This window comes from Phascolarctos cinereus, unplaced genomic scaffold (assembly GCF_003287225.1).
Source record: "Phascolarctos cinereus isolate Bilbo 61053 unplaced genomic scaffold, phaCin_HiC Scaffold_2;HRSCAF=192, whole genome shotgun sequence".
Taxonomy (NCBI): Eukaryota; Metazoa; Chordata; class Mammalia; order Diprotodontia; family Phascolarctidae; genus Phascolarctos; species Phascolarctos cinereus.
Genome location: NW_027555625.1, coordinates 238,566,371 through 238,589,035, shown reverse-complemented (window position 1 = coordinate 238,589,035; position 22,665 = coordinate 238,566,371). Strand labels below are relative to the sequence as shown.

The window sequence follows — 22,665 nt, the reverse complement described above, 5'->3', positions numbered from 1 at the left end:
TATGTAATGCTTCTAAGTACAAAGAGGTAATTTACTCCCCAAAAATGATATGTCACTTCCATTGAGGGACTGAAGTGTCATGGTCATTGTGTCATTGGGCAAATATCTCTTCATAGCTTCTTATAAGAAATATTATGAAGAAGAGTATCCAGGAAACATGTGTTCTGAAAAGGAGGTGGGCCAGTCATGTAGTGAAAACAAGGATGACAGATGGACAGACCAATTGCTATGAAAATTGCACATAGAATACTTAAAGACTCAGAGAATGGCTTCCAGATTGTTGGGTCTTTTATCTATAGAGGATTTATGTGAACACATGGATAAGAGCTGTTCAAAATGGGAGGGTATTAATAAGTTTTGAGCTATACCATTGGAAAGAGTACCTACTCTGATGAGGTAACATATGAGTTGAAATATCAAAATTATGGGAAACATTTTCAGTGAGACCTTGAACAAATATAAGTAAGCATGTAATTTTATTATTATTATTATTATTATTATTTTATTATTATTGTATAGTTAGAAATACATTTGGAAAGGATAATCAAAGTTATAGTCTTTATTATACCTCCCTAGCATATACTTTTTTACATTTACTTTTTTATTGTTAATTTATGAATAAAACAAGCATTTCCATAGTATAACAAAAAGATAATTGTATATGAAACTGCAAATCTACTATACACAACTTGCTATTCTTTTCAAATATGTAACAAAATTATCATGTAAATTTATTATTATTTTCCCCCTCCACCTTGCCCTAATTAAATAAATCATTCTATACATCCTTCTAGTTATCAATTCTTTCTCTGGATTCAGATAGCGTCTTCCTTAACATGTCCTTTACAATTAATTTGGATATTTATGTTAGACAAAATAGTTTGCTAATTCAAAGCCATTCTTTCTTTTTTTAAGGCAACTGGGATTAAGTGACTTGACCAAGGTCACACAGCTAGTAAATGTCAAGTGTTTAGTCTAAGGCCAGATTTGAACTCAGGTCCTCCTGACTTCAGGGCCAGTGCTCTATACACTGCACCACCTACCTGCCCCCTCAAAGCCATTCTTAAAACAATATTGCTGATACTGTATACAATGTTCTCTTGATTCTGCTCATTTTTCTCTTCATCATTTTATGCAATTCTTTCCATGCTTTTCTAAATTCAGTGAGCTCTTCATTTCTTATAGCATGATAATATTCCATCACAATCATACACCACAACTTGTTCAGCCATTTTCCAATTGATGGGCATCCTGCAATTTCCAGTTCTTTGCCACCACAAAGAGAGCTGCTATAAACATTTTAGAACATACAGATTCTTTCCCTTTTCTCCTAATCTTCTTTGGAAATAGACCAAGTAGTGGTATTGCTGGGTCAAAGGGCATAGGTAGTTTAATAACTCTTTGGGCATTATTCCAGATTGTTCTCCACAAACAATGAATTAGTGTCCCAATTTTTCTACATCCTCTCTAACATTTGTCACTTTATTCTTCTATCGTTTAGCCAATCTGGTAGGTGTAAAATGACATCTTAAAGTTGTTTTAATCTGCCTTTCCTTATTCAATAATGATTTAGAGAATTTTTGAGGACTATAAATTGTTTTGATTTCTTCTTTGGAAAACTGCCTGTTCATATTTTTTGACCATTTGATAATTGGGAATGACTCATATTCTTATAGATTTGACAAAGTTCTAATTACTATTTGTAACTACCATCTTATTTATACTCATTATTTTCCTTCTCACTCCCTTTTTACCCTTTCTCTGTTAACTTTCCCCTTACCCTTTTATTCCTTATTTTATCCACCCCTCCAAAATTCCCTCTCATCTTCTCCCCCTACTCTCCTAATCTTATTCTATACATTCTTTTAAAAGTCCTATCTCCTCCACCCTATCCTTCAGCTTTCTCACCTTTCTAGAAGTTCAGAATATACTTTTTTTTAAAATCCTGGGCAATTCTAGAAACATAGTTTAATACTCCATTGAATTTATTTTTAATTTTTTTATTAAATCATTTATTTAATTTTAGTTTTCAACTTTCACTTTCATAAGATTTTGAGTTTTAAATAATCTTCCCCTTCTCTCCTCCCCACTCCCCAAGACAAGATTACACACTGTCTTGCACATTCATATTAAGCATATTTTCACATTAGTCATGATGTATAGACGAATTAGAACTAATGGGAGGAACTACAAGAAAGAAGAAATAAAACAAAACAACAAAAGAAAAGGAGAGCAAATAGTATGCTTCCATCTGCATTCAGACTCCATGGTTATTTTTCTGGATGTGGATAACACTTTCCATCATGAGTTTTTTTGGAGTTTCCTTGCATTGCTGAGAAGAGCTAAGTCTGTCAAAGTCAGCAATTGCACAATATGGCTATGTACAATATTCTTCTGGTTCAGCTCATTTTACTCAACATCAGTTCACATAAATTCCTTACAGGTTTTTCTGAAGTCTGCCTGCTCATCATTTCTTACAGCACAACAGTATTTCATTAAATTCATATGCCACAACTTGTTAAGCTATTCCTCAGTTGACAGGTATCCCCTCAATTTCCAATTCTTTGCCACCACAAAAAGATCTGCTATAAATATTTTCATACATGTGGATGTTTTCCCCATTTTCATGATCTCTTTGGGAAACAGACCTAGAAGTGGTATTGCTGGGTCAAAGGGTATGCACAATTTTATAGCCCTTTGGGCATAGTTCCAAATTGCTTTGCAGAGTGGCTGGATCAGTTCAAAGGATAATAGATTTTACTCCCTAAAATAAGGCTGATGAACTTACTTGGATAGCTTCACCAGCTTGTCCTAACTAATTGTGACTAGCTTGATGCTTTGATGTATCCTAGCTCTCATCCATATGGCAACTCTTTCTACCAGTACAGATCACAGCTCTTCCATTCCTTCTCCCCTTGGGCAATTCTTGTCTATTCATTCACATAAACTTTTCATGGAAAACTTATCAAATACACTAGAACCCTGCTGTGGGTTCTTTCAATCTCATGACGGTACTAATATAACATAAAGGATGCCCATGATGTTATGGACACTTGCACTATAGATGTGACCTAAGCATTTTCTAGTTAAAGATGCATTTATTGATGGCTTTCATATGACTTCTTATGTGCAAGTATTTGTAGGTAATGTTGTGTACCATGCATCTTTCCATTGCACTTTCAGCTTGCCTATAATTTTTGTACCTTGAAGATTCCAATATCCATGACTAACATCCATACATCAACTCTGGAAAGATATAGATGTTAAAGAAATAAGTAAGGTAGCAGGTAGAAGTAAAGTAGAGGAGTTAAGAGAGATAGGAAAAATAAAGCTATATGCACAAACATAGAAACAAAGATTATGAGTAGAATCTCTTAGGGAAAGTATGTGTATGTATGTAATAATATATATGTATAAATGTATGTATATATCAATACTTGTATATAAATATATCCAACACTTAACTGTAGCCCTGGGGTGGTGGGTAGGTGGGAGGGAGGAGGAAAAAAGAACGAAGTAAAAGGTGTACAGCAGAGAACAAAAGAAAACCTACAAGGAAGCAAAGAAAAGATGGACAGGTTTCAATATGATGAATGGTATTTGAAAAGTTATCACTACATAATTTGAATCCTCTCCTATGTTCTGCTGTGCACATGACTTTTTCATATTTTCTTATTTTATATTTAGGTTTGTAATGTTTCTTTTTCTTTTCTTATTTTATATTTAAGTTTTAGCATTTGTCTAAAATTTAAAAAAAAATACTTGTTGTTGGTTATATGTGAGGCCCAGTCAGAATTCAAATGGATTACCTCAAACCTACCTCATTCCTCAAAACAAGAATTGAAAGTGACTTTGTCTATAATATTGTTATAGAAAGAAACACAAAAGGATTTCATCCCAGAGGGATTTAAATGCACTAGTTTAAGGTCCTAAGCAGGTATTCACTATCTTCCAGAACTTTTCAGGCATATTTCAGAGTTGATGTATTGTCTGCATAGATCTTTTTTCACTACAGCCATTTGCAAAAGTGAAGAATGGTATTTTACTGGGGTTGATAATTGTGGGCTTAGAAAGTCAATGCTAACTGTGCTACTCAATGGGCCTTATTTTTGGCAAAATGTGTGTCTCGTGGCCATTTTCCCTTTCTAGACTTTCTACTTCTGCACTACTGATCTGCAACTATGACTGCTAAGTGATGTACGCAGTTTTCTATCATGCAATTTGCTTGGTTATTTTTCAGGTGAGGCCTTAGAGTTGAACACTTTTTGTGTGTAGCATTTTTGCACCATGGACATATTTTCTCAGAAATTGGAAAAATTGTTCAAAAATCCTTAATGTTCTTAGTTTGGGGGGAACCTGATTCCTATAATATGAATAGAAATTACTAAAATAGGTATTAGATCTATTAATCAAAAGAGAGCATTCTATAGAATGCTCAAATCATTTACCATTTATTTTCCAAGTTGAGATTTACTTTGCAGAACTGTAATTTTTTTCTGGCTTATTCCATATTCTTCTCCACCTCCCTACTCAAAAGCTCAAAATGAAACTCTCTGTGATAAAACCCAACCTGGATGTCTCACAATGGTTAAAAATACAGGCCATAACCCACCTGATTTTGTTAGTGAATTTCTCAGTTTAAACATTTCAAATGTCAACTTAGTAGAAAACTAGCCAGGCTGGCAATAGCTAAAACCCTATCCTTACTTCTGTTCAGTTCTTCCTGGGTTAAAAATTACTGTGGATTGGTGGTGATTAGTTTTTAATCCACTCTCAAAGTTTAAGAAAAGGGCTGTTTTTCCTGAGGGCCAGGGGAACAGATGAGATTGAGGGGAGAGAGATAGCTTTTTGGTAGGAAAATCACTTTCTCAGTGTACTGCCATTGGATAATAGATTATTAGAGCTAGAAGGAATCTTATAGATCATAATCCAAACTAATTCTTCCATTTTACAGATGGGGAAATTAAGGCTTAGAAGGGCTAAATGTTTTCTGAAGGTCACAGCAGATAGTGATGGCTATAAGTGTCATACTTAGGTCACCTTTTGCAATGCTCTGTCCATTATAGCATGGTTTGATTTAAGAACTCTATACTGCTCACACATTCCTTTCCTTTCCTGTCAACTATCTTCCTCTAAATCCCATGTTGGAAATTCCATAAATAGGGGAAGGCTTTTATTTTACAATTAGAAATAGTGACTAAAATGCATATTCTTCTGGGGAGGAGACAAAATGATGTATTTCTTGTACTTTAAGACTTAATTTGCATTCCACAATCTCCATGAAGGCTTTCCAGATCTCTTTTTGGCTCTTTCTCAGCTGAAAATATTCTCTCACTCTCTGAATTTTTCTTTTTAAGTTACTTCTACTTATTTCACTAAATATTTCTTAATTACATGCAAATTTTTCACAATCATTAAAAAAATGTTTCCAATTCCCTTTCTCCCTAACACATCTTTCCCCTTCTTGAGAAGGAAAGCAATTTGATTTCAACTATACCTGGGAGGTCATGAAAAACATATTTCCATATTAGCCATGTTACAAAAGAAAGCATATACAAAATAAAACAAAGGTAAATAATTTTTTTAAAAGTATGCCTCAATATACATTCAGAGCTCATCAGTTCTTTCCCTGAAAGTGGAAAGAAATTTTCATCATGGATTCTTTGGATTGGATTATTGTCTTGATCAGAGTAGTTAAGTCTTTCACAATTGATCATCCTCAAAATACTGCTGTTACGATTCTGATTCTGCCCACTCTACTTTGCATGAGTTCATATAAATCTTTACAGGTTTTCCCGAAACCATCCTACTCATCATTTTCGATAGCACAATAGTATTTTATTACAATTACATACCACAACTTGTTCAGATATCCTCTCAATTTTCAATTCTTTGCCACCTCAAAAAGCTACTATAAATTTTTTTTGTCCAAATAGGACCTTTTCCTTTTTCTTTGATCTCTTTGGGATACAGACATAGTAGTGATATTGCTGGTTCAAAGTTTATGCCCAGTTTTAAGACCTTAGTGTTGTAGTTTCAAGTTGTTCTCCAGAATTATTGGACTAGTTTATAACTTCACCAAGTGTGCATTAATATTTTTCCACATCTCCTCCAGCACTTGTCATTTCCCTTTTCTGGCATGTTAGCCAATCTGATACATGTGATGGGATATCTCAGAGTTGTTTTAATTTGAATTTCTCTGATCAGTAGTGATTTAGAGTATTTTTATGTGATTATTGATAGGTTTGATTTCTTTTTCTGAAAACTACCCATTCGTATCCTTTGTCCATTTATCAATTGTGAATGATTCTTATTTTTATACTTTTGGCTCAATTACCTGTATATTTGAGAAATTAGACTTTTATTAGGGGAACTTGTTGCAAACTCCCCCCACCCCCATTTCCTGTTTTCCTTCTAATTTTGATTGCATTGGTTTTGTTTGGGCAAAAGTTTTTAATTTCACATAATCGAAATTATTCATTTTACTTCCTGTAATCTCCTCTATCTCTTGTTGGTTATAAATTCTTCTGTTTCCATAGTTCTGACAAGTACATTTTTCTATGCTCCCTAATTTACTTATGCTATCACCCTTTTTGTTTAAATCACTTACCTATTTTGACCTTATCTTGGTAGACTGTGTGAGATGTTGTTCTATGTCTAGTTTCTGCCAAACTGCTTTCCAGTTTCTCCAGTAGTTTTTGTCAGATGTGAGTTCTTACCTTCAAAGCTCAGATCTTTGGGTTTATCAATAACTAGATTACCATGGCCATTTACTACTACATATTGTGTATCTAATCTATTCCACTGATCCACTATTCTATTTCTTAGTCAGAGAAGAAAAGGACAAACCACTCGAGTATTCTTGCCAAGAAAATCCTAAATAGGGTCACAAAGAGTTGGGCCTGACTAAAAAAATGACTGAACAACAGCAACAACCACCAGATTGTTTTGATGATTGCTGCTTTGTAACACAGCTTGAAATGTGGAACTTCTAGGCTGTCTTCCTTAATATTTTTTCCTTTCTCTGAATTTTTCTAGATAAATTTGTCTGACTCTTTCCTTTGCCCCATATTTTGACTTTGGATTATATTTATGTTCACGTCTATCCTCCCAAGTAATTGCAAACTTTCTGTGGTGCAGGGATTGTGTAGTGTTTTTTTTTTTTTTAATACTTGTATCCCTTTGTATAGTACTTTACATTTAGTAGCTGCTTAATAAATACTTGCTGAAATGAACTGAATTGAGTTGAATTATCAATTATTATTCATTTACACCTTAATGTGAATGAGCTTTTCATCCTTCCCTTCCCACAGTAGGCAGTTGACAGAGGGGAGTTGAGGAAATCTCAGGAAGAGTATCTGACTATAGGAGAAAGAATTCTGGATCAGGAGTTAAAACTATTGGATTGCAATCCTGTCTTCTATGTATTAGCTGTCTTCTACATATTAGCTGTGTGAAATGTGCCTAGTTCCTTACTCTTTCTCTGCCTCCATTTTCTCATCTGTAAAATGATGAAGTTCTATCCTCTGAATTCTATAAATTCAGAGAGGGACAGGGAACACAACTAGAGAAGATGGTTGGGGCAGTTGAAATGTGCTCACACCAAAATTTTATTCAGGGCTAGTTACAGGTAGGGAAGAGGTGCCTACGAAATAGAGATTCAATATAAATGATCGTGGTGGTGGTGGTGGCGGTGGTAGTGGTGGTGGTGGGGTGTGTGTGTGTGTGTGTGCACGCGTGCGTGCGTGTGCGGGTGTGTGTGTGTGTAAGGAGAACCTAGCTCATCTATTAGGGAATACTACCTTCTGCTTTTACTCAATGGAGCTTAGGAAAAAAAATCTCGTGCAAATAAAACGAAGAACCTTTACTTTGCTAATAAGGCTAAACTAATTCCCGTTTTCTCCCTCTTCCCCTGGGATGGGAGGCAGAGTAGTGTTTCCTCCAAATGAAGAAATCGAAGGGCATCTTCCTTAAAGATAACTGGCTGCCTGGAGTCAGTGACCCTGACCCTGTAGGGACCCTTTTGGGTTTCCCGCAGCCTTGGTTTGCCTGGCAGGAGGAATTCCTGGGGACAGACGCTTGCACCGGACGCTGTTCCAGCGCTAGGTGTTCCCGTCTTGGTCCACTGGGCAGCGTGGTGCAACCGGAGCCGAGGCATATTCATCTTTATAGAAGGGACTGTCAGGGATGTACTTCTAGGGCAATCCCCATTTCTTGCGCACTGTGGGGTCGCCTTTGCTGAAGGGGCGAGGGGAGCATTAGTCACGCTTGCCAGTTGCAGAAAATCAAGAGGAAGGGGCGAGGGCTTTGTGCGGCTGGGAGCGAGTTTTGCGGGAAGGTATAGGATTATAGGCAGCTGTACACATAGGCAGGAGTGCTCCTGCACACACACACAGACACACAGACACACACGTACACACAAACCGAGACCAAGGTAGATCCTCAAAGATGGAGAGAGGGATCCTTAAGTTCACAAAAATAGGCAGGTCATATTTGATGTTGGTGCTTTAGGTTTACCTTAATTACAGGTCGTGAGGGTTTTCCAGGCTTGTTCAGTTTTTCTGAAGCTGACACCTGATTATCAGCAAGCGAACTCAAACCCATGCCCTTCCTATAAATAACGTGTATGTGTGTGTGTGTGCATGTTTCTGCAACTCGTTTTCTTGTACCAGGTGGGGAGAAAGTTGTGCCAAGGCATTAAAGGAGAAAGAGAGGAACACACACACACACACACACACACACACACACACACACACTCAAACACCCTGCATCCCAGGAGCAGGTCCTACAGTAATCCACTCTCTGGCTCTGTCTGCTCAGGGAGCCGATAGTTGGGCTGTGTTGGTATGACATAAGGCTTTGGGGAATTTGTGGCGAAGAGAAGCTAGGAATTGCGAACGCCCTGGCCATGATATCAGATTCAGGATCTGGATAGGCGAGGGGGCAGTTCCCACCTCTGTAGTCCATATCTAGCTGCAGCCAGACTTCAACAAGAGGCCAGCCAGGAGCATCTGATGGAAGAAATGATGGGAGAATCAGATGTTTTTGTTTCTTCCTGATTTCTTTCTCACGTCTTCCTTCATCAATTACATACCTTGGGGTGTTTGGGTTTGGGGTGAGAATATTTTTCGGGGGAGACATTTTGGATGCCGAAGGAAAAGGGTGGGTGTGGGGGAAAACCTGGAAGGGTTGAAAATTTGGGGGAAGAGGGTGGGGTAGGGGTTCTGCATGAGCTCCTTAAAGGACAAAGGTAACAGAGGGAGCGAGAGAGCTAAAGGGAAGACTTTGACTTTAAACCACAGAATTGGTGGAAGTGTGTGCTACGCTGCTGCTGCTGCTGCTACTGCCACTGCTGTTCCGGTTGCCGCTCCTGCACCCACTCCAGCTCTTGCTTTTGGTTGGTTTCAGAGCTCCCGGGTCCGGGAAGGTAGTGAGCCAAAGCTGGGGAGCGCCTGCCGGCTGCAGCCGAGGTCGCTTAGGATGGGCTCCGGGAGCCAGGTGCTGTCCGTGGTTCCAGCGGTTCTCCTAGCCCTGACTCTGCCGGGGCTGCGTGTGTGGGCGCAGAACGACACTGAGCCCATAGTCTTGGAGGGCAAGTGTTTGGTGGTATGCGACTCTAATCCGGCTACAGACGCCAAGGGCTCTTCCTCATCTCCCCTGGGAATCTCAGTTCGGGCAGCTAACTCCAAGGTTGCCTTCTCTGCCGTGAGGAGCACCAACCACGAGCCATCGGAGATGAGCAACAAGACACGCATTATTTACTTCGATCAGGTCAGAGCTGGGTCCAGGGTGGGGATCTTCAGGCAGCTTGACACCACCATAGCTGCCTAGATCTGAGCCTAGCTATGCCAAACCTCCTAGGAAGGGGCAAGAGGGAAAATGGTTTAGACTCAGGGGAGAGAGGCCCCCGATTCTGCTCCTTGGGCTGATGTCTTGTGTCAGGAGTTTCCCGGCAAGCTCCACCTGTTCCTTCCTGGTGTTTCCCAGAAGGCAGGCTGGGCCAGCGGTAGAGAAAAGGGCAAAGCGAAGAGGTTTTCTGGACGAGTTTGGTGGCAACAGGTCATGGAAACTGAGGGGGCTTTCATTGCAGGGGGGTTTCCTTTGTTCTCCGGGGACCCACATTTTCCCCACTCCCTCACTTCTCTGGTTTATAATTGTGATGATTTCTCTGTTCTTGCACCTTCGATAAGGCTAGATAAATATTTGATTGATCTGCTTCCCCAAGAAGTTGCAGTCTAGGTTCCCTTTGCCTGGCAGGGTCTCCTTGAGACTTCCAGACTCGCTCCCTCCCACTTCCTTTCCTTTATGACAAAAAATACCTGCGTTCTAAGTTCTCTTACTGCGGCAGCCCAAGTAGAACTTGGTCCCTTTTCCATCACTTTGTGAAAAGTTGCGGAAACAGAAGAAGGAAAGGATTCCAGCAGATTTACTGAGGTCCCCTGGGAAACACGGAGGGAAGCAGATCCTTCCATCCTTTATCTACTAAGGCAAAACCATCAGTGAGCCTCTAGCCTTTCAAATTGCTGGAAAGAGAGGGGCTTTCTGGGACTAGAGAAACCAGCTCCTGCTATTTAGCCTAGTTGACTGTCCCTGTGGGTTTGTGATCCGAGGGAACTCCCAGAGACTCCAGCTCTGCTTCAGCAGTAGCTGGTAGGAGAAAAAAAAAAGAAGGAAAGACTTTGGCTGCCAACCCAAATAGCACTGAACACATTAATATTCTACAACCTGACCAATTGGTCAGTTACCCTCATGTGGAAAGACACATATATGTATATATACACAAATGTATACATATGTGTATTTATGCCTATCTATCTAGTCAGGAATCCAGGTGAAATGATGTTTAGAAAGGCAAAGAGAAAGAAATGAGGTGGCATTTGTATGAATTATTTAATTCCTTACAAGAAACACACAACATCTGTCAGTAAGCATAGAATCCCCCCTCCCCTCCCCCCCCAATACCACAGGGGTGGGGTGGGAAGAGGAAGTTAAAAATGAACAAATGTAGTTTTTATATTTCAAGTGACCCTTTGGACTTGGGTGCATTTTTTCCCAGCCCCAAGGTAATAAAGAATAAAACAAGCCTTGATTTCAGAATAAATTAATTAATGGTAGAATGCTCTGGTCATTTGAAATATCTTCAGTACCTCTTGTTCCTTTTCAGTGACCTTTCTGTCAATTATAACAAGAAAGGTTTTCTCTTCTGTGCAGAGAGTGATAGATCTTGGCGACAACTAGCTATATTCAGTTATAAATATAGTTAAGATAAATGCTCTAATTATAATGTAGAGACAACATCAGCCGTTCTGTGTAGTCAACACTAATCAGCAATTTCCATTATCATTAATGAGTTGTACGACTTGCACTAAAATCACAAAGATGCAACTAAGCACTTCAAATTATTTTAAATGTGCTCCAAAAAAAAAATCTCCAACAGCCCTCTGTTTAGTATGATTAACACAGCCAGTGATTTTATCTCTAAAGTTCACTGATCATGAAGTGAAAGAAAGCAGTCTAAGTGTTTATCTGAGAGATGGTAGAATCTTAGACTAAATTAAAACAGCATATTGGGATCAGCTGTAAAAAATTTGTTCAGCTGGCTACCATAACTGCATTATTGGTGTGTGAATGATCTATACTAGTATATTACTCAGACACTTTGCAGGAGGTTATATTGGATATATGTATATATATGTGTGTGTGTGTGTGTGTATACACACACACACGCACACACACACATGGATACACTAGAAAAGAGAATATTTTTAAGTGTATGTTAGAAGAGATACTAGGAATATGAATTCAGTATGTGAGAAAAGTGTCTTTACAGGAACAAATTATTTTCCTGAATTTGTATCTTAGAGAAGGATGAAGAAATCCTGGCTATTCATCACACACACACACACACACACACACACACACACACACACTCAAATACAAATACTCTAACCTTAGAATCTAGCTAAGTTATGTGTGTGTGTATTACATATTTAGATTAATGATACACTTATTGAAGTCTAATGTTATTGACTTTGCTTCGATAGCTAATAAAATGCTACTTCAATTTATAGAATGAAGTTTTTATCTTGTTTCATCCTTGGGCAATAAGTTCCTTATGAAATGTCTTTGAACTTCAAATAAGGATTAGATAGCTACACCAGTGATGCAAAATCATAGATACTACCTGTTTCTTATGTTCTCTTCTGCCTATCATTCCTTGGCATCTTCTGAAATATAAGCTTCTACTAAAACATCAGGCCTGTATGCCATAGAAATGACAAATGGACGAGGGAGCTAGACAGAGGGTAGGTAGATCCTCTTACGTGATCAAGTCATTCTGACTATTCCATGCGCCAGCTGTCCAGTATCATGAATTATGACACCAAAAGGAGGGACGCCAACATCTCTAAAATGTTTTCAGGAATGATTGTGGAAATTCCATGGATGCTGATTGGTTGACTTGGCAACGTCACTTCTGGACATATCAATGACTTTCAGGGGGTGGTAATGTAAATATATAGCAATTTCCTTATATCTGACTGACAAGATAAAACTAATATTAAGTAGGCCCTTACATGCTCCCTGGGTATTTCTACGCCAACTGAGTATTGTTGGAATTTGAGCTGCTTCTATACTGCAGTTACATTTTTCTTATGCCATTTTTAAAGCATAGTGATATTTCTACAAAGGAGTACATTTTCCAAGTCACTTAAATGACAATAAATCTCACAAATGCAACTGGATATTTTAAAGGCCATAATCACTAGTCAATGACCCTTTGCACCTCACTCCTCACCCTCAGTTTTTTTACTATGTGTGTTATGAAAGACAAAATATTTATATTAATTACTATTGTGTGTTTTTGTTTGTAGATCCTAGTAAATGTGGGCAATTTTTTCACATTGGAGTCTGTCTTTGTAGCACCAAGGAAAGGAATTTACAGTTTCAGTTTTCATGTAATCAAAGTCTATCAGAGTCAAACAATCCAGGTATGGTTTGTTTTTTTTAATAAAAATTCTCCCTTCAAACAACCACCCAAACAAGTTGAACTTATTTATAGATGGTCTTGGTTATAAATTGTGATGGAAATATGGAAACTAAAAATGAACTTTTCCTTTTTCAAACAAAATGGTCAGCTTTGTAGTTATTTAGAAATAATATCTAGATTCCAAGCTAATTCCTTATATCATTGAATGAGAAAATTTGACAATGGATATAGTGATAAAAAAGTTATGGAAATCATAACTCCTAAGAGAGGTGGTTTAGCTACATTTAATGGAGTGAATCACAGTAGAATTTTTTTACATGCTAAATGTATGTTACCTTAGTTCATTTAAAAATTAGTTTATTTCAAATTAGTTCATTTTAAAATTAATTAATTTAAAAATCACTGAACTTGAAATGAGACAATTTTAAGATGAACAGATTCACTCAAGCTCAAAATAAGCAAATATAATGATACTAGTAATAAAAACAATAGCTAACATTATACAGAACAATAATATTTGCAAAATGCTTTATATACATTATTTCACTTAAACCATATTTCCATTAATTGCTGGTAATTAAACCTTTGGAATAAATACACGAAGAATGAAATAAACTTTTAGGGTATGTTTAAGAAACTGAATTGTCTCTATCATCATAGTTTGTCTTTAGTCATAGTGAATCTTAGGAAGCACAGAGTCAGGCCATTCTTATTTCCCTGCAGCAATACCATTTTTATTTTAGTAAGGAAAAAAAAACATCATTGTCTTCAAAGTCAAGAGCCATGAACTCTCAGCCATGCTTGCGTCTGCAAATGCCTAAATCACAAAATTCACATTTTTTGAGTAAAGATTTTTCTTTACTTATGTATATTCCTGATAAACCATAACTAAATTTCCAAGATTTATATTATACAACGTGTCCATGAAGATAAAAGAGCAACTTACAGTTCTAAGCTAAACCTTCTGTCAGTGCTCTAAATTTTCTTTCTTTTATGCATTCTTGCCTCTAGGACAATGAGTTCTGGATAAAGGTGCAGCCTTCCAGAGCTGAAAGAAGCCAAACTCCCTATGTTTCACAATTTTAGGTTTCATTCAAATATGAGGGCTTGGTGCAGTGTTGAAATACAGTAGGAAGACAAAGTAGATGCAAAATGTAGAGTTAGTGATTTTCTATATGCCAGTCATTGCAGTAGTTTTGACCATAGTTAATTACTATTAATTATTACAAATAATTTTAAATTGGCACAAATCTAGCAGGGAGTAGGATGGGAGTGAGAAGAATTGCACTTTGTACATCCTCACAAACCAGCTTTTTCAAAGCTAAGCATATCACTGCTGCACCTTAACCTGCGAATGTTTTGATAGAGTCTTACAGCAGTTAGATTAATCAGGTCACTAGAGTGGTCTCTTTTCAGTGACATACTAGAAAGCCATATGTTTCCTTTATTGCCAAAAAATTGGAGTGAAGCAGAAGTGGTGCTATAGTGAGGCCCCGCTTCATATATCTAGCCTACTCTAGATAGATGGTATTTGTCTTCTGGTTTAAGAAAATTCCTTTGCAGAGGAATAAAACATGAATTTGGCAAACAACCTTAGTCCAGTAAATAAAGTTCCTTAATTTGAAAGGAGAGTGATGTGTTTTTCGAACATTAGATCTTTCACCCAATCCTTCATCCCCTCCATGTCATTTATAATCCCCAGTAGATATTTTTTCCTTTAACTAGAGCTTTTCAGTGATTTTCTTCTTGTAGGTTAATCTGATGCTAAATGGAAAACCAGTAATTTCAGCATTCGCTGGAGACAAAGATGTTACACGTGAAGCTGCTACTAATGGAGTCCTACTTTATTTAGATAAAGAAGATAAGGTTTACCTGAAACTGGAGAAAGGTAATCTTGTTGGAGGATGGCAGTATTCTACGTTTTCTGGCTTTCTGGTATTCCCCCTATAAAGTCTGATTTCTCTGTGACATCCATCCAGGTGTGGAGCAGCCAATTCCCTCTGTTATTTGAAGATCATTTTATCGTCATTGGATTGATGTTTCTTATTGATTTCTCATGGGTGAATATGGATTCTCTTTAAGGCTCCTGGGCCTGTCTGAACCAGTATGAAGTTTATCACAGAATTTTTGTGTGTTTAAGTGTATTTGGACTGAGATATTAAGCAGACAATCCATATCTGTGCTTAATGTTAACAGAAGCTGCTTGAAAGATTTATTCAGAATTTCATTGACTGGACTTACCAGAGTCATTGGAAGTGTGGAATTTCATGGTTTTAAAAGGACTGGCAACCAGGTCTATAAATTAGGACAATTTGCATTCCGACTTCAATCAAGAATTCGTGTCTTGCTGCCAAAGAACTGTTTATTGAGCTATTGGTTCTATTTGGTTTTTTTGAATTTTGTTTTGTTCTCCTGAGATAACTGGCAATTGTTATTCAATGACTAGTTTTGTGTCTTCTCTACATGTAGAGTATTGGATGGCTGACCCATAGATGTACTCTAAATCAGTGATTACAAACATGACAGCACTAAGGGGGGAAAGGAGGATGCATAATAGTTGTATTTTAATTGTATACATGAAAGATTCATATTTTCCAAGTTATATTTTCTAATAGCAAGAATAGATCATAAGTTTGACAAAGGAAAAATGTTGCTTACCCATGTTCTGAGTGATCAATCCACAAACCTTGGCAAAATTATGCTCCTCTGCAGGAAATTGTATACTTTATTCTTCAACTTTAATTAACGTGATTGATAATAACCACTTTATTAAAAACCTAAGGGATTTTTTCCTTAGACACAAACACTTTATTAGCAGGAGATGAGATTCCCTTGTTTTTAATTATGTCTATTTTTCAAACCTTTAGTTGTGTTCTAGGTATCATCTGGTTTTGCCTTAACTCCTCAAGTTGTATATACTTGTAGATCATCTGTTTAGCTAATATTAAATCTAAATATCCCATATCTAAACTTGGTGCAATATCTCCTTGTTTTTTGTACAGGTCATATGAGTTCATCCATTTATTTATTATGTCATTGTTCACAGAATAAAAGTCAATATATGTTAGCTGGATGTTTTTGACCTTTGGGTTTGGAGATTTGTATCATATTTCTTTCTGGGTGTGGCTACTGTTTAAATGAGACTTCTTGAATTGTGGGATAATGTCCTATGGATTGCTTATTTCATTTAATCTTGCCAAGTCCTGGATTGTTGCAGCTTATAGAAAAGTAATCAAGGAACTGAGAAAATAATTCTTTCAGAGAGACATATCAAGTGGAGAGGAAAAAGAAAATTCCTATGCTATCATGCTGATGATGAGTATATGAATGAGTGATACTGAGCAAAACTCTAGATGTTTCTTAACATTAAGCAATTGAATAACATAGCAATGCATTCAGATCTTATCTCAGTGAAGATGATAACATGGGCGTGTGTTGCTATTGTTGTTGTTGTTGTTTCTGTTGTTGAGTATGAGACTGTTATCCTTACAAAAGACATCATGTGTAGTAAGAATAGCACTGAATTCGACATCAGAAAGTCTGGGTTCTTGGGTCAGCTTTTCAATTAATTGGCTGTGTGACCTTGGACAAATCACTTAACCTTTTGGGGCCCTTGCTTACTCATCTATAAAATGAAAGGCTTGGACTAAATGATCTTGAATGTCCCTATAAGCTCTATGGTCCTCTGACTTTATATTACTGAAATCTCTAGAGATTCAGACTGTACTTACTGGCTTACAACCAAATAGAATGTTTTAGGAGAGCCAATGCCAGCCTTGAGGCCCCATCTTGTGTATCCTTTGTGTAGCATACTATATAAATTTAACTACATTTACTTAGGATCTTGGTTTTTATAAAGCTTTCTGTATTTAAAATATTCACCTTTATTTTAAATCCTATTTGATAGAACATACTATTGATTACTTTTAGCAAAATAGCTCTGATTAACAATTCAGATTTATATAACACGTCAAGGAAAAACACGATGTGTTTTCCTCACAAAAACTAGGTAATGTAATTATCATTATTCCCATTTTGCAGATGAGAAAACTAAGACTCAGAAAAGGTAATGGTCACATAGGTACTAAGTGTCAGAACTAGGACCTGGCTCTTTCCATGACACCATATTATTTTGAGAATCATCATTAGACATCTCAACTATGACATACCTATTAGAGTGGTTACTGAAACAAGGATATATAAAGATGAAATCTGTCCTTTGAGACTATGGTTCTGAATTGCTTGCTATTTCCCTTTCATTACCCCACCATGGAAGAAAAGGGAAAAAAATCACTTCAGTTTCCAGGACTCTGATGTATAATGTATTTATATCCAAATGATTGGATATAAATATATTTAGATCTTTCAAGATAATGTTGACACTGTACTTTGAAGGCCTGACTTTCAACAAGGGAAAATGCTTCTATCAATGGAATAATGGCATAATAATAGAATTTCAAATTTGCATAGCAGTGCTGCAACATGGTCTTGAATTGGGGCTTTTCAATAGTCTTCCCCAATCAGTGCAGCTGTGAAGACTGCATTAAAGTGATTATAAGAAGAAGGAACATAGAAAATGGTGGAGAAAGAGTTCCCACATTACAGGAAAGAAAGTAAGGGGAAAAGGAAATACAGATGGAGTAATAGAGATAGGCCACAATGGTACAATCAATATATTGGAAAGTGAAGTTGTCTAGTACTGGATATAGTTCCAGCTCTGCCTCTTATTTATTGTATGTTGGGCAAATCACATCTTCTCTATGGACCTTCATTTTCTCAATTATAAAATTACCAGGTTTGACTAGCTGATTTCTATGATGTTTTTCAGGTCTAAAACTGTATAACATGGGGGAAAAGGTATTTATTCAATGTAGCCGAATTATGGGAAGCCTTTGACAAATGGAGCAAAAGAAAGCAATATTCTAAGCTTTCAAGTCAACAGTTGATCACAGTATCTCCATTCAGAGGCTTAGGGCATAGCAATTCTTGTCTCCTTTGCCACTAGGGAAAAGAAAGTGGTCTTCTGTTGGAGCTTTTTGTACATTTATTTAGTTCCAACTCAGTCACCAACAAATATTTTTCATCACTAAGAGTTAGTGGCCATATACTGAACCAGAGAGGAAAACAGATTATCTTGCATTTCCAAAACAGGTTTCCCAAGTCTTCACATGGATATGCACTATCAGAGAACTTTCTCCCCTCCCACATATGTATGTCATTGTTCTTGTTGTTGAAAAGTGTTTTTAAAAACCACTGGGTACTAAGCCTTCTAATTGAGTCTTGTATTTGTCTTGGCCTGGTTTCCATTTTTTAAATATAAGCCTAATCCTTCTCTAATTCCTTCTATCCCCTTTTACTGGTCCTTGATTCACTGATTAGCAAACACAGTTCTGTCAGCATAGAATCCCATGAAAAGCAAATGAAGGGAGTCCAAAGGAAAGACAGAGTGAATTCAGATTTTCCTTAATTCTGCTTCCTAATTCTCCTTTGTTTCAAATAATTTCGTTTATTAGACCCAAGGCGCAATGGCCAATGTTTATTTTCATAGCTGACCTACCATAGCCACTTTCCACATCCCCATTCCCAATTGTTGCAACTTTGCATTACTAAGTTTATCCCTTCAAACCACTACCATTTGGTCAATGACTGTTTCAGTGGACATATTACATAGTAAAGGACTTGAGAACAAGTATTTTTGAACACACCTCTTTGCAGCCAACTAGAGGCAGGACCTTTGGAGGCAATTCTGGAGGTTCTAAAAATGTGCCCTAAATTTTGAATGGTAGATTATACAATTCTTGAAAAGAGGTTCTGAGAGTATCACAGTATAGTAGAAAGATGACTGGATTCAGTCATAAAATTTGGTTCAAATCTTAGCTTTGGGCTTCCTCTATGTCCTATTACATAAGTCCTCTTTGGGCATCAGTTTTCCTCATGATTAAAAGGAAATGTTTAGATTGGATGAATAAACAAACCAATTGAGAACATCTCCTATGTGCTAGGCACTAAGGCTCCAAAAACAAAAGTAAGAATGTATCTGCCCCAAAACACTGTACAGGTAGGGTGGAGGGGCAGAGTTCAACATGCTTAGAGTTAAATAAGCATGGCTTAAATGCACAGTAATGGGGAGTCCTAATAACTGAGGGAATCAAATGAAGCCTCTTGAAGGAAGTGGTCCTTGAGTTGCACCTTGAAGGGACCTAGGATTTTCAAGATGCCAAGGTAAAGGAGAACATTCCCAGCATAATAGAGAGCCTATGTGAAAAACCTGTCAGTAAGAGAAAGAAATTTGTTCATGGGGAATCACAAGTAGGCTAGTCTGATAGGTCTATAGAGTGAATGATGGAGAATAATACATAAATAGCCTGGAAAAATAGGTTGGTGCCACATTGTGGTGGGCTTTAAATGCCATAAAGTCATTTAAATTTTATCTCAGAAGCAATAGAAAGCTACTGGAAGCTGTTGGGCATAAGACTGATATATACTTTAGGAACATCAATTTGACAGCTATGCAAAGGGTGGAATGGAGAGGGGAAAAGTTGGATGCAGGGATACCAATTGGAAGGCTATTGCAATAATATAGAAAAAGGGTGATGAGGATTTGAATTAGGCTAGAGATCATACAACTAGAGAAGAGATGGATGTTAAAAATGTTGAGGGAGAATCAATAAGATCTGGAAACTCATTGTATGGTGGAGGGTTAATGGATGAAAGTGAAGAATCACAGATGACTCCTGAATAAGAATCTGGGTGATAGTGGTGATTCTCTCATCAGATATAGAGATGTTATAGGGAGAGGTGGTGAGTATATGAGGAAAGAAAATGAAGTCAACTTTGGACATGATGAGTTTGAGATTCCTATGAGATATCTAGGTGAGAATGTCCAGCAGGCAATCAGAAGTGTAGGAGCAGAACTCAGGCAAGAGAAGAGGGCTGGATGAATAGTCTCTGCATAATGATAACAGTTGAATTCATGGCAGTTGATGAGATCATCAAAAAAGTGTAAAGAGAAAAGAGAAGAGGATACTTTCCCCCTACACATTAACTGAAAAAAGAGAAAGAACCACTGGGCAATGGCTTGAAGGATTGGTAGGATCAAGTAAGGTTTTATATAATTATGGGTGAAATCTGGGCATGCCATTTCCTCATCTGTAAGACAAGAGGTTTGACTAGATAATCTCTAAGTTCTGTTGCAAGTGTAAATCTTATGAATCCATGGTACTTTCATTAGCTGCCTCTGAATCAGTCCCTGAAGGCATTAGAGTGTCATGAATGCAATCAGTATTGGACAGAGGTTGACCAGCAAGACACATCTCAACTGGCATTGTAAAGCACAGAATTTTGGGGACTTGCGTGGAGCTTAAGCAGGTTGTGGCCCAGGTTTATACCTAACCTGAGAGCTGTGAAAGTAAAAACATGTTATCACTCAAAATAATTTTGTTTATTGAATCTAGTTAAAATCTAGCTTCAAAATAGGCTCCTTTTTATTTCTAGCATAGCTCTACCTTTTGAAGTATCCTAATGCCTAAAAGATATCTTGTCTGACTATAGAATTCCTGGGAAAATCCATCTCTTCTCTATCTAGCCAGAATCAAAGACTGCTAGCTTCAGAACCTGACCCCTGACCCCTTCTGCAAGTACCTGCAGTGACATCTTTCATTTTAGGCACCTGTGCATCCAGTTGAACCTAACCTACAGTGTGTTTCCTTTTTGAACCCAGCTAACCATGTCAATGTGGCAGAAGCTTTAGCAGAAGTAAGTGTGCTCTGGAGTGTGCCCCAAGCTAGTGCCATGTGTGAACGAAAGGCACAGCTCATCTTAGAGGATCACACACCTATAGCTGTGCCAGCTGTGAGCCTTGCAGAGAAAGAGAGAAAAAAATGCAGGCAACATTTGGACAGGATGAAATCAAAGGTAGGTCACCCATATACAACACAGAGTATCTGAAAGTAGTAAGCTCTTTAGGTGAAGTGACTTACATTGGCAACATGAGATCTGTGATACAGATGTGAATACACCTGGCTTTCCTTTGTAATTTGAGGTGATATTGCTTCAAGCATTCTGATGATTCTCTTATGGTGACACTTGTTAAATCCTCTTCTGAACAATGCGATTTGACTTCTAAGGACACTTTGTTTGACTGCTAAAAGAACCATCTTTTAAACTCGTCAGCTGGTTATACAGAAGGTGCTACAGAGTTAGAAATATCTGGGAAATCAGTCAGTGGATTTGTGATTTATTTAAGAACAAGAACATTTCTGAACAATGTCTTTTTGTCCAGATGGTGACATTTTCATTGAGAAAACACACTGCCTTAGGTGCTGAGCTAAGGCAGCTTTTATTTGCTTGAGGGTTAGCAGTGAAAAATAAAACCCAGTAACATGTCTTTATCCTAAAGTTGGAAAGAAAAATGCATACAGATGATGATGACAAAAACACCAGTGAGTTTTGGAGGACTGAAAGGTTATATAAAGCTAGGCTGGGCACTTCTAGATACTATGAGGAGCTTGGATAGGGAAAAAACACTCTCTCTATAATTCAGTTTGGGGGTGTGGTCAAAGGGAAGCTAGATGCATCTCTGTCCAGGTGTAGGTTCCCTCCCCTTTCTTTTTTGGCCTCTTTCAGCTTCAGTGTCAATGTGAAATCAGTACATAGAGGGAAAAATGTTGAGAAATCAATCCATGCCATATGAGTATTTGTACATCTTTCTCTAGTGCAGAGAACAGAAGACTGTAGAGTTAAAATCACTTGCTATATTGGTGAGCCCCTGCATGGTTTTATTTAATAGGTCCACAGTGGGAAGATAGATGGAATACAGAACTGAGAGATTAGGATGTAGGGAAAATATTAGTGAAGTGGGCATTGTGAGTCTGGTGAGGCATTACACTGAAAAAGATAGGGGGATATTAGAATGAGATAGATTTATGGATGTACACTAGGTCAGGCATATAGTCAAGGCCAAGCTGATCTTTTTGTTTAAACATACCCTAGATAGTGTCAGCACAAAGTGAAGGGGATCTTGGACAAATATCTAGGTTCTTTGAGCAATGTAGACAACTCCATTGGAAAATTCAGGTCTGAATGCATATGCTAGGGTCTGAACTACCCTATTTCCATATGGTCGTTCAGGCCTGCCTTCCCCCAATTATTTTGTGCTGTAAGTGTACAATCTTAAAATTGCACAGTTATCCCATTTGAGCACCATAGATAGCCAATCTGAATAATTCAGGATGAAGAGTGGAATTTTTTACCTGAATTACATGGCTTGGCCGTCTGTGTAGCCAACTCACCAGAAAATTGACTAATCTCCCTTTTACTTTGTGCTGCGTGGGGACATTTTCTTCCAGTTCCTTTAGCCCTTTAGAAATGCATAAACAGGCATAAGTGTTTTTTAAAATAACTTCACTTTTACCTTAATGTTATATATATATATATACATATATATGTGTATATATATATATGTACATATATATATATTTTAAAAACATATGGTATTTAAATACTAGATTCAGTCACAGCTGCTTTCTACAACATTACAAAATGGAACATCTATTAACATATTACAAGGCACATTAAATCCAAGAGATACTGTGCCAAAGTATGCAAAGTTAGCTAATAAGGTTTTGTATTTGGAGAACAAACTAAGCAAATAGTGAGGTTAACTTTTTCCTAATCTT

The 22,665-nt window shown here is 37.4% G+C and overlaps 1 protein-coding gene across 2 annotated transcripts; it reads left to right on the top strand.

The window, feature by feature from the left end:
* Positions 1 to 8,208: 8,208 nt before the first annotated feature.
* CBLN4 (cerebellin 4 precursor) lies at positions 8,209 to 22,325 on the top strand. 2 transcript variants are annotated; one of them, XM_020984262.2, is made up of 4 exons: positions 8,212 to 9,771; positions 12,873 to 12,989; positions 14,741 to 14,876; positions 14,968 to 22,325. In XM_020984262.2, exons 1-4 carry the CDS (start codon positions 9,229 to 9,231, stop codon positions 14,997 to 14,999), a joined length of 828 nt encoding a protein of 275 aa, XP_020839921.1. In that variant the 5' UTR covers positions 8,212 to 9,228; the 3' UTR covers positions 15,000 to 22,325. The 2 variants fall into 2 exon arrangements, with proteins under 2 accessions (XP_020839920.1, XP_020839921.1); XM_020984261.2 differs by having other exon boundaries at positions 8,209 to 9,771; positions 14,741 to 22,325.
* The last annotated feature ends 340 nt before the right edge of the window (positions 22,326 to 22,665 follow it).

Excerpts from the sequence above, each read along its gene's own strand:
- CBLN4 (XM_020984261.2), top strand. The coding sequence starts at position 9,229 with ATGAGCTCCTTAAAGGACAAAGGTAACAGAGGGAGCGAGAGAGCTAAA. Across the intron at positions 9,772-12,872 it reads GCATTATTTACTTCGATCAG|ATCCTAGTAAATGTGGGCAA; the intron begins GTCAGAGCTGGG and ends TTTTGTTTGTAG. Across the intron at positions 12,990-14,740 it reads ATCAGAGTCAAACAATCCAG|GTTAATCTGATGCTAAATGG; the intron begins GTATGGTTTGTT and ends TTCTTCTTGTAG.